The sequence below is a fragment of the Rissa tridactyla genome, chromosome 3, assembly GCF_028500815.1.
Source record: "Rissa tridactyla isolate bRisTri1 chromosome 3, bRisTri1.patW.cur.20221130, whole genome shotgun sequence".
NCBI classification, from domain to species: domain Eukaryota; kingdom Metazoa; phylum Chordata; class Aves; order Charadriiformes; family Laridae; genus Rissa; species Rissa tridactyla.
Genome location: NC_071468.1, coordinates 91,387,988 through 91,401,369, shown reverse-complemented (window position 1 = coordinate 91,401,369; position 13,382 = coordinate 91,387,988). Strand labels below are relative to the sequence as shown.

The window sequence follows — 13,382 nt, the reverse complement described above, 5'->3', positions numbered from 1 at the left end:
CTCATCAGCGGGAAAGGCCCACGGCACGAGCCATCCGGCTCCCGTAACACCCGTGTTCCGCCCAGATAAACGCGGGCGGGACGAGCAGGGCCTGTACCGAAGGGCTCCCGCGACAGTCCCTCAGGGCCGGTCCCGCGTGAGGGCCGCTCCCGCCCGCCAGGGAGCAGCGCGGAGCCTCTCTGAGGGCGGCCGCCGCCGGGCCCTGCCCCTCGCCATGGAGCCGGGGAGCGACCCCCGCGGCGGGGCTGCCGCCGCAGGTGGGTTGGGGCCCGAGGGGCTGACAGGGCTTCCCGGGGGCCTCGGCTTCCCCGCGGGCGGGGAAGCGGTAAGGGAGGCTCCGGGCGAGGGCTTCGGGTGGGAGGCAGCGGCCTGAGGAGGTGCCCTAAGCCCGCCGCCGTAGGGGGTGTCGGTGGGCTGCCTCCTTGGCGGCGGCTGTTGCTGTGCTTGGGGACATCCTTGGTGTTGGTAAACCCCATCTGTGCTTGGGGACATCCTTGGTGTTGGTAAACCCCACGTCTTCGGGTGGAGGTCTGGGGGTCGCCTGGGACAGCAGAGGTCGATCCAGTGAGAGGAGCCGGTGCCTCAGCTGGGTCGGCTGGGTTAGGCTGCTGGGGACGGTTCCCCTTGAGGGCAGTGCGTGGGAGGCCTTGTGTGGGCAGCCTCGGGGGTTTCAGGAGTGGATTCCTCAAGAATGGTTCAGTTTAATGAACCTTCAGTGTTCAAGGATGGGGCTTTGAGCAACCTGGTCTGGTGGAAGGTGTCCCCGCCCATGGCAGGCGGGGTTGGAACTAGATCTTCAAGGTCCTTTCCAACTCTAACCATTCTGTGATTCTATGGGCTTATTTGGAAGGACACAGCAGCCTTCCTATGAAAGATGCACCTCTTACTTTTTATTTCTAATGAAGAATATAAGCTATGAATGACTTCTGTTTACGTGTATTCATAGTCTCAGTTTTCTAATATGGCACAAATCTGAAGTTGTTTTCTTACTTATTCACAAGTAAGAATGCTGTCTTGTTGCTAAGTTTGCTGGAGCTAACTTAGCTAAGTTGCTAAGTTCTAATTGCTGGAATGCAATTAATGTTCTTAGTGCTATGCTTGCTAAAACAAAGTTCCATTAAATATGCAGATACAATACAAAAGAATTATCAAAGAATTATCATTGTTTTTTCCTGAAACGGATTATTTCTAGTGTCAGTGAATTGAAATGACTGTTTCTGATCACCTCGTCTTTAGGAATTTAGAAATAGTAGTGCTCAGTCTGCTACGCTTTTCTCAGTGACCAACAGAAGAAAGTAATGGTTAATTTCTTTTTTTTCTGTTTGTTTTCTTAATTGAATAATCCAGTCATTGAGCCAAATTAAAGTGTAAAAAATACTTTTCTTTTCAATGGACTTGGCTGCAAGTGGTTGACAAGTCACTTCCATAGTCCACTGTCTTTTACAGCTTCCAGTGCTTCATAAACTACCATTCAGGCACTATGTATTTAATTGTGGCTATAGTTACATTAGTTTCTCTAGTGCGTATATATAAGACTTTGTTCTTCAGTGCATACTGTATGCTTTTTAGAGTACCAGATTCCTAGTATTCCTCCTATTCTCTCTTTTCCTTGTTTTATATTACAAACATTTGCTTTCTTTTGAACAATGTTGTCTTTCATTCTGCTAGTATAAAATTCGTGTAAGAAAGCCAAGAACAAGGTTTTTAAAATACAACAGATGATTTCTGGTAACTTTCCTGAAGGAAACGTTCACTGGAAGATACCGATCTTGCAGATTTAAAAACTTGTGGAAATGGAACTATTCAGGTGAAGGCTGAAAATGTGAAATTAAAAAGGAAAAGTATAGTGATATTTTAGTTGATGTATTTTAACATGGGAAGAGAAGAGATGCAAAATAATCCTTCTATAATCCTCCAAACTGTTCATGATTGCTTTTTTTTGAACTCTGCTTTAAAATTCTACATTCAGGAACTAATGCAGACATTGCAGTAGGTAAAACTTAGGAGATATGGCTGCTTTCTTGGTGTAACTTGGCAGTATATAAAGACTGGGATTATTTTCCACAGTCCAAAATGCCAGTTGTAAATTTATATTTTATGTAATTAAATATTATTAGCACATGTGAAACTCTGTAAATGACTAAGGGTCTGACTTTGATGGTCTATCTCATAAAGCTATAATGAAAAGTATATCCTCAATTTCCAAACCAAATGGATTTACACCCAGCTGATTAACTGATTACAGTTTTATTTTGGTAGGGGAAGAAATCTCTGTTGACATAAGAATAGATACATTTACACCATTGAGTTACACTTTAATTTTTGAACAGCAGGCTTTATAGAATAGACTCCCTTTTGTGTAAATATGTGCAAATCTTTAGTAGTGAGAATAGTAATCAAAAACATGGTAGTGGTAAGAGTACTGTGTGCCAGGTTCATTGGATAATATTGTAAGTGATACAGCAAAAAAAAAAAAAAAGCCTGTTGGCAAAGAAAAAAGAGTGCAAAGGGAAGAACTCACAGCTTGTAGGGAGAACATATATATATATATATATATATAATTTAAAACTATCAGAAATCTCAGGATTACATTAGGTTTTTTTAGGGTTTTTCACTTGGCATATTCTAATGGGAATAGAGCACAAGTGAATCCTTTTATCCCTTTAAGGCTTCTATGGTGCATAAACTGTCCTTGCTGTCAATACTTTGTAATGTTTCTTTAAGAAGATTGATGAAGTTTAACTCTTGAGTGATTTGGGATTCTTGTATGTCAAATCTGATATGGTGTTTCTCTTGTAGACATGTCACTACAACAGCATGTTAGAAAAAAGACAGTTTAAAAAACCTGTCAAATTATTCTGTTCAGAAAGCAAAATGCCACAACAGTCCAAACCTGGAAAGACTTAATCTAAGCATATAGTTGTGGGGGTATCGATATACTTGTGGTATCTTAAACTGCGAATTTACACATTTTCAAAAGGGAGGAAGTAATTTCCTCACGCGTGATCTCACTGAAGAGTGACGTACAGTGACTTCATGAGGGGCCAAGCTGATTCTTTTATGCTCATTTAATTCTGGGCATACTTGATGCTTCCCATGTGTTTTACTTTGTACCTGTATGCTATTTTGTTTGTGCATGGACAATGTTTAAATGTTCACAAGGCTATTCTCACAACATTTTTCCATGATTTTCAGGTTTTCTTCTAGAAAGAATTCTTTTTCAGAGATATTCAAAAGATCTAGGATTACAAACCTCTTTTTAAAAGGTGATGATTTTAGCATTGTTAGTTAGGGTTCGCTTGTTAGTTAGGTACTGATTTCGCTTGTGAGTTAGGTACTTAAATACTTTTTGAAGGTCTCGGCTTCAGCTGCCTGTACTGAGCCAACTGATCTCGCTGAAGTTTGCTGTCCACAGTACAGGTATGTGCATCTGATCTAGTCGACTTGACTCTCTTTGTAGTCCGGGGAGGAGAAACAAGCGTTTTCTGCGTCATGGCTTAGTTCATCACAAGGTAGGTGTAGAAATCACTTGGCTTATTTTTGACATTAGAAATCTCCCACTGATGACAAGGGGAGCCTAGACAGCTGTCTCAGCTGTAGCCTTCTAAACTGTAGTTAAGAGGAGATAAATCCTGCCTCTAAGGTGTTACTGAAATCCAGAGGGATTATGCTTTTTTATGTTCTTAAGTGCTATGAAAAGGTTATAATTGGGGAGTAATAAAAGCTCTAAAATATTTCTCAAATCATTCATGTTGTTTGGTTTCGGAGAATTTGTATGACTAGATTTTAGAAGCTAAAATGATTTAAAACTTAAATTGTTTGAAGAAATAAATCATGCTACATTTTAATCAAGTTTCCTTGCGCTTTTGACATAATGTATTTTAAATATTTACTATTTTCAGTATCATTTTAGCATCTTGAGCCCATTTTATGAAAGAGGAAAAAAAGAATATGCTGGAGGTGTTGTTTAGGCTTGTGGTAGTAAAACTGAGTTTTTCCCTCAGTAAGTATGTCAACGTTATGAGTATAGGATGTTTAAAAATGACATTGCGGAATAGCCTTGGTTTAATACACATTTTTACAATAAAAACTGCTTAATTGGAACACAAGACATACTTTAGTTCATCTTGATTATGCAGCCGTCCCATTATCATTATTTATTATATACATGAAAGACAGTATTATGTTAGGTATACCAGTTAAATCAAGTTTATTTTATTGTTGCTTAATGTTATGGCCTTATGTGTCTGCAGCTCAGCCCAGTTTCGCTAGAGCACTCGCATCATTTTGTGACCCATTTTGTGTTCCATTATAATGGGTCAATATCTTGGTTGCTATTGTATAATGGCTATTGTATAATGCAGAATGAGGTTACAAAGATGTGGGTAACTTTTTCCACCTTTATCTGCAGTGTATAATTGGCAGTAGTGTATAATTGTCAGATTAGTTAAAGTAAAGATCATGGCAAAACCAGTTTTTCCTGTTATGTTTGTGCCATTAAAGACAGACCATACACTGAAATTTAGAAGGAAAAACATTTTTGGGATATTTTTTTACATACTATTATTTAGGACTGTCTGAAGATTTTTAGCTGTGTACTAGTGGTGAATGGCAATTTGTTTCTGTCCTGACAAATCCTTTTACATGTCCCATCTATTTCAAATGTGAAAAAAACTGAGCTGTTGAATGGCCTGGAGGTTAAATGAGTTACAGTCTATTCTATGTCTTACTCTATTATTTTTTAAAATGTTCAATCTTAGATGATGATGATCTGAATAACAAATAAATGCCCTGTCATAAACAGTAAGGTTTTGTCTATGATATTTGTACAAGTTTCTTCCATTATTAGCCATGAATTTCATGGGCAAACTTAGAGATCATGTCTAAGGTGTGCAGTTCTGTGACATAAATGAGTATTACTCACATCTTGAATTCTTTCATACAAGTTTAGGTTTTGTTTTTGTTTTGAGGTGCCTTATAATTTTAAATTGCAGTAGAACTTAGTCCCCTTCCCCCCCATCACTCTGTGACTCCCCTGTTTCCAAGGTCAGTCAGAAAACTGCATGTAGCTCTCAAAAAGGTATATTATCTAAAATTATTCACATCCCTTGTCCAAAACCACCCCTGAAAGACTTCTTAAAACCTCTGGAGCTGAGGATTCACCTCTGCAAACTGAGTAGCTCATCCCTTGATGGCTGAGGGCAGCACAGCCTGTTGTTCCTCTGGGTAGAGGAACCCAGAGCTGTCTAAGAGAGACCAATGGACATGGGCCCAGGAGCTGGAGGAGGCTTATCCCAAGATCACTGGGTTTTTCCTCAGGGAGCAGTCCATTTTGATTTGACTGCAGACTTAACTGTACCCCTTCCTAGGTGAATCCTGTTTGGGAGGCTGACTCCTCTAGTTCAGTGTACTAATGCAAAGAATAATGAAGAGATCATCCCTGCACTTCTGTTAAAAGACAGAAAATGATTATTATACCTGTCAGCCTGTTGTTGACACTGGTGCAATTCTGGCATGAGGTAGAAAAACCCAAATAGCATCCGAGAGTATTTTTTCTTCTCTCGAGACTTAATTTGGTGTTGTGTGCAGCAGTGAAGGCAACTGCTGTGCATTCAGAGGCTGGACTATTCAGTTGTGTGTAGTTAACAGTGAAAAAAGAAACAATTAAAAGGAAAGAGGCAGAAAAGCATCTTCTGACAGCTAAGAGGGTGCGAGGGGAGGAAGGCATGCTTTTATGCCAGCAGTCAGCTCAGGGAATTGTCCTTGTTTCTTGAAGATGTCACATGTTTGACCCCAACTTCCAGACTTTGACAGCATGTTATCAGTATGAAAGTGGGGACCACTAACTAGCAAGGTGCATAAACAGCCCGTTGGTGGGGTTGCAGTTTTTTTGGAAATAGGGGATTGTGTAGCTTGTAAAAATGACTTTAATGAATGGTTTAAGTTTAGATGTAAGTTTCATGGCTTTAATCGATGTTTCCATTTTTTTAATAACAATGAATGATTTTAATTGTTCAGATTTTTTAGCGAATAATGTGAAACCTTTGACCTTTGGAATGGAGTTAAATATATGAAGTTTCCGACTGCAAAGAAAACAAACCACAAAGATGATAATCTGAAAGTAGTGTTTTGGTGTTTTTTTTTCTAATTAGTGTGAATTATTTCCTTTGCACACGTTGCAGACAGCATCAAAAACAAGGTGAAACTTACCAGAAAGGTATCTTGCTGTAGTTAATGGTGTAATGGATTTGCTGCATCAAATCCAGTTGCAAAACAGTGGGACTGGCAGGTTGGTGGAGTGGGGTAGTGTTTTTGAATCAGATTTACCGAGGTTCTTTCCGTTATCGTTTTTATATCTAAGGTCCTCAAAGGATCTTACACCACCTCTTAGTTCTCCTTGGTTATCTAACACAGAGCTGTACAGGGCAGTTCGTGATTTCTTTTGTAATTATTTCAGTAGCTGAATGATAACTTAGAAGCCTTCCACAGCTCAATGGGGCTGTGATCCCTCAGTACGCTCTCCCTTTACAAGAGACAGAAGTCTGGAGAGAGGCAGGGGGTCTCTCTTTCTCATGTCGGAAATCTGGAGACCCAGTCCTGTTTGACAGCGATTTTAGCCAATCCTGTCTTCTGTGTGCACTTCCAGTATCAGACTGTGGATTGAGGGAGTTCAGTAGGAAACTTGTCACCAGATGGTATCTGTTGTTAGGGTACTGTGCCCTGCTTCTGTCAGGGCTCACAAGGATTACTGGCTCTGTTAAACTGAGTAAACACGCAAATGGAGCTTAGTTAGTTAGTAGTAAGTAGTTATCTTGCTGAGTAACTTGGGTACCAGATGTGTTTTGATAGATAATTTTTGATCCTTCTGGTTCCTGTCAGACGTTATTTTGGTATTAGCAACTAAGGTTAGACTGATGACTTCTTTCTGCTTGTGTCCTGGTATTATTCCCAATCAAGGAAAGTTTCTGGTTTAATTCTAAACCTTTTTTCTACCTAACCATTGGTGTAATTTCTGTGCTGATATGAGCAAAAATATTATTGATAAAACTCTGTAGCTGCCAATATGCTTTTAGTGGAATGCATTCTCATTTGGTGGTCTTTGGTGCAGCACTTCCTGAGAGCAACAGCTTGCTGTGCAATTTTTGCTAATGCACAGTTGGCCAGCATCCCCATATTTCTAATAATGTCATCCGGTGTGTTATTTTCTCAGATATTTTTTACAGTGGTTTCTGAGAGAGCAGTTGTCCCTTTAGGGAACTGTGGAAAAACTTGAATCAATTCTTACAACTCTTGCTTTTTGTTCCACAAACTTCTCTTTCACAATCATAGAAGAAAGAGAGATGGTGATAGTAATAGTAATAAAAGGAGGTGAAAGAGCTGTATATTCTCTATAAAAGCTTTATGAAATCCACTGTTTCTGAAAGTACATGCATGTATATTGCTATGTGTCATTAATTACGTGGTTTTAAACAAGAGATTTTGGGATTCCAACAAGATTTTTTCTCCAAAAACTGCTTTGATTGTGTCTTGTTCCCAAGATAGAACCAACTGTGCTGCTGTTTGGTTTTGTTTGTTTGGTTTTTTTTTAACAGCATCTCTCCAAGTACTTATTATTCCAGAAAATGAATGATTCTTTTTCTCCAGAGTAAGAGTACCTCATTAAACTAATTCAGTGTAAGACACTACTACTGTAGAAGTGAGTCTGTACAAGATGTTAAAGAGAAAAAGGCCTCCCTCCAAATCCAAATTTTATTACCTAATTGTATGTCCTAAGTATTAAGGTGGAGTGCTATTTAAGATTTTGGTGATTGTGATTTAAAGCAAAATTAGGAAAGATACAATGTTGTTTGTGATTTATTAGGGATACATCTCCTTTAGGAAATAGCATTTTGGCATGTTGAGGGTGAAAGAACCTTTTCTTGTCTGTGTTGTATTATTAGCATGTACACTAAGGTTTTTGTTCTGCTTAAAATATAGTAGTCCCCCTTAAAACAAAGTAGAAAAGTGACCCTCTTTAGTTTGGTAATAAGTGGTGAAAAAATACTATTAAAGTATCAATTCACACTTCTAAATTTCCTTGAGCTGTAGAAGTTCAGTCTCAACTATCCTCATTCCAGTTCCTTGTAATACTTGTCTACTTACTGGATTATTTTTATTGGGGATTTTTTTGACTCTAAATCATTTGATTTAGAGTTGTGGGCTGAGATGTGGGAAGTTCCTAGTGGTAAAGTATCAGTGGTCAAACAGCTAAGTTTGACTTTTCTTTGTTAATAGTGTGTCATGTAAGTAGAAATAAATAGAGCATGAGAGAAAAGAAGGTATTGATGGTGACTCTCTAATGATAAAAGGCACCTGAACATTGATGAAATGCTGAAGTTAAATACCATCTCCTGACCCGTAGTGGAATGTTGGTCCTTCTGCAACTTCCCTGAATGTAATTTAAAGGAAAATGATAGTACTGACAAAGCATGTTATAAAGCACAAAGCAAATCTTTATTTGTCCATTTTTAAAAGTAGGTGAATCAGAAAGTTTTTGCAAAGTAGTCTCCAGAGATATCAAAATGATAAACCAGCAGTGAAAGCCATTTGTAAGACATCTTTCTGCCTGCCTTAATTTGTGGCTCTGCTCTGCAAAGGAACTTTGTAAGAATGAAGCTTGATAGATGCTGTTTGAGTGATATCTGGGTGAAACTTCTATTAAGAACATGAGATAGTCTGGGGAGCACCTTTCAGGTTCAAAGTCAAAGATTTTGGATACCTTACTGTTACTACTTAGGCTTCTTTCACTGTGGTTCCACGTATTTCATTTTATTCACAGCTTTGAAGGCAGTTCAATTACTTGCATGGTTCTGCATTTGTAAAACATTTCCTTTGATGTATAAGGCAAACAAGAGCCAGTTTGTTGTCCCACAGAGGTGCTGATCCTTTGAGGCTAAGAGAATTAACGTCTGCTTTTTCACTGGAATTCTTAGATATGAATGGAAAAGTTGTGTGAAAGAGATTTTTACAAGCTAGAAATTTTGCAAAAAGTACCATTTATTTAGCGCATAACTGCTTTAAGCAGTGGGTGTAGATCGTATAGTTCAGTTTCTAAGGGTTTAGTCTTCCATTAGCTTTTCTGCAGGCTTGAGGCTTAGTGTAGACTTAGAACTGCATGTGCAGCAATACCAGGTGTCCAAAACCAGACACTAACAACCACCTCAGAAGTTTTACCTTTTGAGCACTGGGACTTTTTGGTACACTTTCAAGAAAGTGTATCAAGAAAGTGTATGTATTGTGTTTAAGCTAAGTATAAATAACCCCATATGCATTCTTCAGTCATGAGTTTAGGATTTTTTTGGGGGGAGGGGACGTGTGTCAGGGCTCTTTTGTATTTAGTGGTGTAAACTTTTTTTTAGTGGAGATAACATTTGCATTTAAAATTTTGCTAGGATAAGATATTTGAAGTGCTTGCTATTTCCACAATTATTCTCAAAACTGCCTGAATTTTATTGTTATAGCCGGAGTGCAGCTCATGTATGTTTTATTCTCACATTATGCGTAGATGCTTATATTTCTACTCTTTTTCTTGATGATTTAGGAATGCACTAGAAATAAAATAATTGGTCTCACTGTTGAACAGTTTTCAAAGCCAAGAAAATACTGTGCATAATTTGCTTAATACAGCCATAGTGAAGTTACTTTTTTGCTTTCTGTTTTTCTAATGTAATAGAAATTGAAGGCGGAAGAGAAAATCAAGTTTGGTATTTGAAAATATCAAAACTAGCATTGGCTTTTGCAATTATCCACTCAAAACCACCAGGGAAGAGTTGCAAAGAATATACTGAACACCTTGCCAAAACTGTATCCAAACAAGATTTTGGATGGAAATCAAAAGTTGAAGCGCTGGAAGCTGAAGTTCTTAGATTACGTCAGGAACTTCTTCTGAACAAGATCTGTCCAAGAATCCGCTTGGAAAATGGTAAGTTTCTGAAATAATGTCTGGCTGTGTTGCAGTAGCAAGGAAACAAACAGCTTTCATGTTGCCTGGGCCACTTCTTGTACTTAGATATGAAGTACAGTTGTGTACGGTGTACAGCTTTCTATTTTTCCCAAAGCTCTGAAGTAGTAGAACAATTAGCTCATTTGTAATGGGATTGAGCTTGAGAATATGATGATTACTCAGAGCTTAGATTTTTAACTTTCAGAATCAATGTGTATCTTATGGAATAATTCCAGAAAAAATTGTCAGTACAAAGTGTTACTCTATAACCTTGGAGATATGAGCTAGTAATATATTGATGTACCCTATTTACATTTGGAACATGTCTTAAAGACATATTGTGTATTTTTTTTACCACTTTGGAGGTGCTTAAAAGGAGAATTTAAGCCTAATGTGTTAAAAGCATAGATCCCTAATATGGATTACGGGAGGGTCAGACAGGCAAAGGACTGTATGTGTGCTATTTCTGTTAATGTATTTAGACTGTGGATACTGTGAATGTTTATGATATGTGATAAAACATTGTGAGCCTGATATTGTAGGATTCAGGAAAGCTGTTAGTTAAAGAATACGAAGGGGCGGGGGGGAAGATGAGCTCAAACAGCACTGTTTCTCTGACTTGTGTATGTGAAGTGAGTCATTCTCCATCTGAGAGATCAATGGCACAGGATGAGCTTGGAAATCGACAGTGGAGGACGTCTCCAGGCTCTGGGGGGGTATTTCCCCCAGGAGATGGAGGTCAAAATGCTCTGGGCTGAAGGAGAGAGAAGGTCACTGTTGAGGGTATCTCTAAAACCAAAATGTATAGCTAGTTGCTTTATGACATGAGATTTATTAGAAGGTTCTGTGATAGAGAACTTGATAAGGCTTTACTGGGATGCTTTTCTGCTGAAACAGTAGCTTCTTTATTGCCTTGTGAAAAGATGTCTGGATTCTAACTTTGACTAAAATGGGGGATGTATTAGACTTTAGCTAGAAGCTAATAGACCTTTCTCTCTAGAGAAGGGATTTAATGACTACTCATACTTAGTTATTGTTTGTGTGTCTGTTCTTTGCAACCTGTTCCAAACATGAAATTTGTTTAAAAGTAACTTTCAAGCTGCTGTTTGCAACAGGTGTCTTAATGTTGTGAAGAACTGATTGCATATGATGCATATCATCAGGACATATTTATTAACATCTAATCTAATTTAATTGTAGATTAAGAAGAACATACAGAATACCAGGTTGGAAGGGACCTCAAGGATCATCTGGTCCAACTTTACTTGGCAAAAGTACAGTCTAGACAAGATGACCCAGCACCCTGTCCAGCTCAATCTTAAGTGTCCAATGTTGGGGAATCTACCACTTCCCAGGGGAGATTATTCCAATGGCTGATTATTCTCATGGTGAAAAATTCTCCCCTCGTGTCCAACCTGAATCTCCTCAGGAGTAATTTGTACCCATTACCCCTCATCTTTCCCATGTGTCCCCTTGTAAAAAGGGAGTCTCCATCTTCTTTGTAGCCACCCTTTAAATACTGGTCTCCCCTAAGCTTTCTTTTCTCAAGGCTGAACAAACACAGTTCTCTCAGCCTTTCCTCATATTGCAGGCTCCAGTCCTCTGATCATCTTTGTGCCCCTTCTCTGGACCCTCTCCAGACCGTCCCCATCTTTTTTGTATAGCAGGGACCAAAATGGAACACAGTATTCCAGGTGTGGCCTGACAAGTGCTGACAGGTTGCCAGTTTGAAAAGGAGCCATTTACCACCACCCTCTGGGTGCAGCCTGTCAGCCATTTCCCCACCCACTGCACAGACCACTGGTCTGTACCGTAACTCATCAGTTTCTCTAGGAGGAGGTTGTGGGGAACTGTACTGAAAGCCTTGGGGAAATCCAGGTAGATAATGTCTACTGCTCATCCCGCATCAACTGAGCAGGTTACTTTGTTTTAGAAGGCGATCAGGTTTGTCAAGCATGATTTGGCCTTTGTGAATCCATGCTGGCTTTTCCCAATTACGTGCTTCATTTGACTTGTGATAGGCCCTAGGAAGATTCATTCCATGACTTTCCCAGGGACTGAAGTAAGGCTGGTGGGCCTATAATTTCCTGGATCCTCCTTTAAGCCCTTCATGTAGATGCGTGAGACATTAGCCTTCTTCCAGTCCTCTGGGACATCCCTCAATCTCCACAACTTCTCAAATATTATGGAGAGTGGCCTCGCAACGACATCAGGCAGCTCTCTTAACACCCTCCAGTGGATAACGTTAGCACCTGTCGATTTGTAGGGGTCAAGCTCCTGTAATAGTTGCATACCAGCTTTTCCTTCACCGGTGGTGGGTCTATGTTTGCATCAAACACTAGAAATGCAATCAATTAATCTGCAACTTCTGTGTTTCAAGTCTAACTTTTTAAAGATTCTTTACCCCAAGCTGTTGAACTGAGCAGTACTGATATTTCACTTGCCAAAGTAAGCTCTTCTAGTTGCAAGATAGGCAGAGGAAAGCAACTGTCCTTGGTGAATAACACCTTTTCCAAAGGATGCTAATTTTCATTGCTCTAGTCAGTGAAGTTTTTTCACAGACCTAAAATGTGGTAAGTCTTGTCTAATTTTAGATGTCTACAGCTGCACTAAATTTTCTGTGCTTTCTTCATTATCTGTACAGGAATAACACCTGTTTATGGTTGACTTCACCCGTTGCGATATTCATTAATATGGATATGGTGAATTGGCGACAAATGACATCCCTCTCCATTCTGCTAGCAATACACTGACTGACTTAGAAAAAGTCCCGTGATCAGATACTGCATTTGTGCCTGCTGCTGCCTATTGAGAGCTGAAGAGTTCGAGTCCTTCAGCCAAGGTTCACTTTGCAGCTGCTCTGCATTCCGGGAGCTTTCCTCTCCCACCTGCTGTTTGTAATAATAATAGTAGGTCTTTCAGAGGCTTCAGGAATGATTAGGGACTGTCCATGGAGTTTTATTTCCCTAATGTGAAAAACTTGTGAGCTCTTTGAAGCTGCAGTGCCTGTTTTTCTTCTCCACATAAAGTTGCACACGGCATGGATGCACAAGTACATGAAGGAGAAAGAACAAGGTATCCATTTTTAAAGATATGTTGCCTAAATTATTTTTGTCCCACCTGACTAGTTATTTGTCCTCAGAGACCCTAAAAAAGTTTGGGTTTCCTCGCTGAGGGGGAGGAGAATGCATTGCTACGGGTAAACTGTTTGGTAGTATGAGTTGTTACAGTTTAATGGGTTTTCTATAAAATCACTGGGTATATATTCAATGAAAGTTCCTTGTTTGATTTAATGTGTAGCTCTGAATACAAGGACGCTGGTATTCCTTTTACACGGTGGTACTTCTGTCTGTACATCAGCCATCCGAAGAGGAGGAGGAGAAGCAAATCTTTCTGTGAT

The 13,382-nt window shown here is 39.4% G+C and overlaps 1 protein-coding gene across 1 annotated transcript in view; it reads left to right on the top strand.

Moving 5' to 3' along the window:
* Positions 1-214: 214 nt before the first annotated feature.
* The window catches only part of MEI4 (meiotic double-stranded break formation protein 4), a 79,292-nt gene continuing 66,124 nt past the window's right edge, over positions 215-13,382 (top strand). Inside the window, exons 1-2 of the mRNA XM_054195953.1 lie at positions 215-257; positions 9,713-9,961. Coding sequence (XP_054051928.1) covers positions 215-257; positions 9,713-9,961 — 292 coding nt within the window. The remainder of the gene's footprint in view (positions 258-9,712; positions 9,962-13,382) is intronic.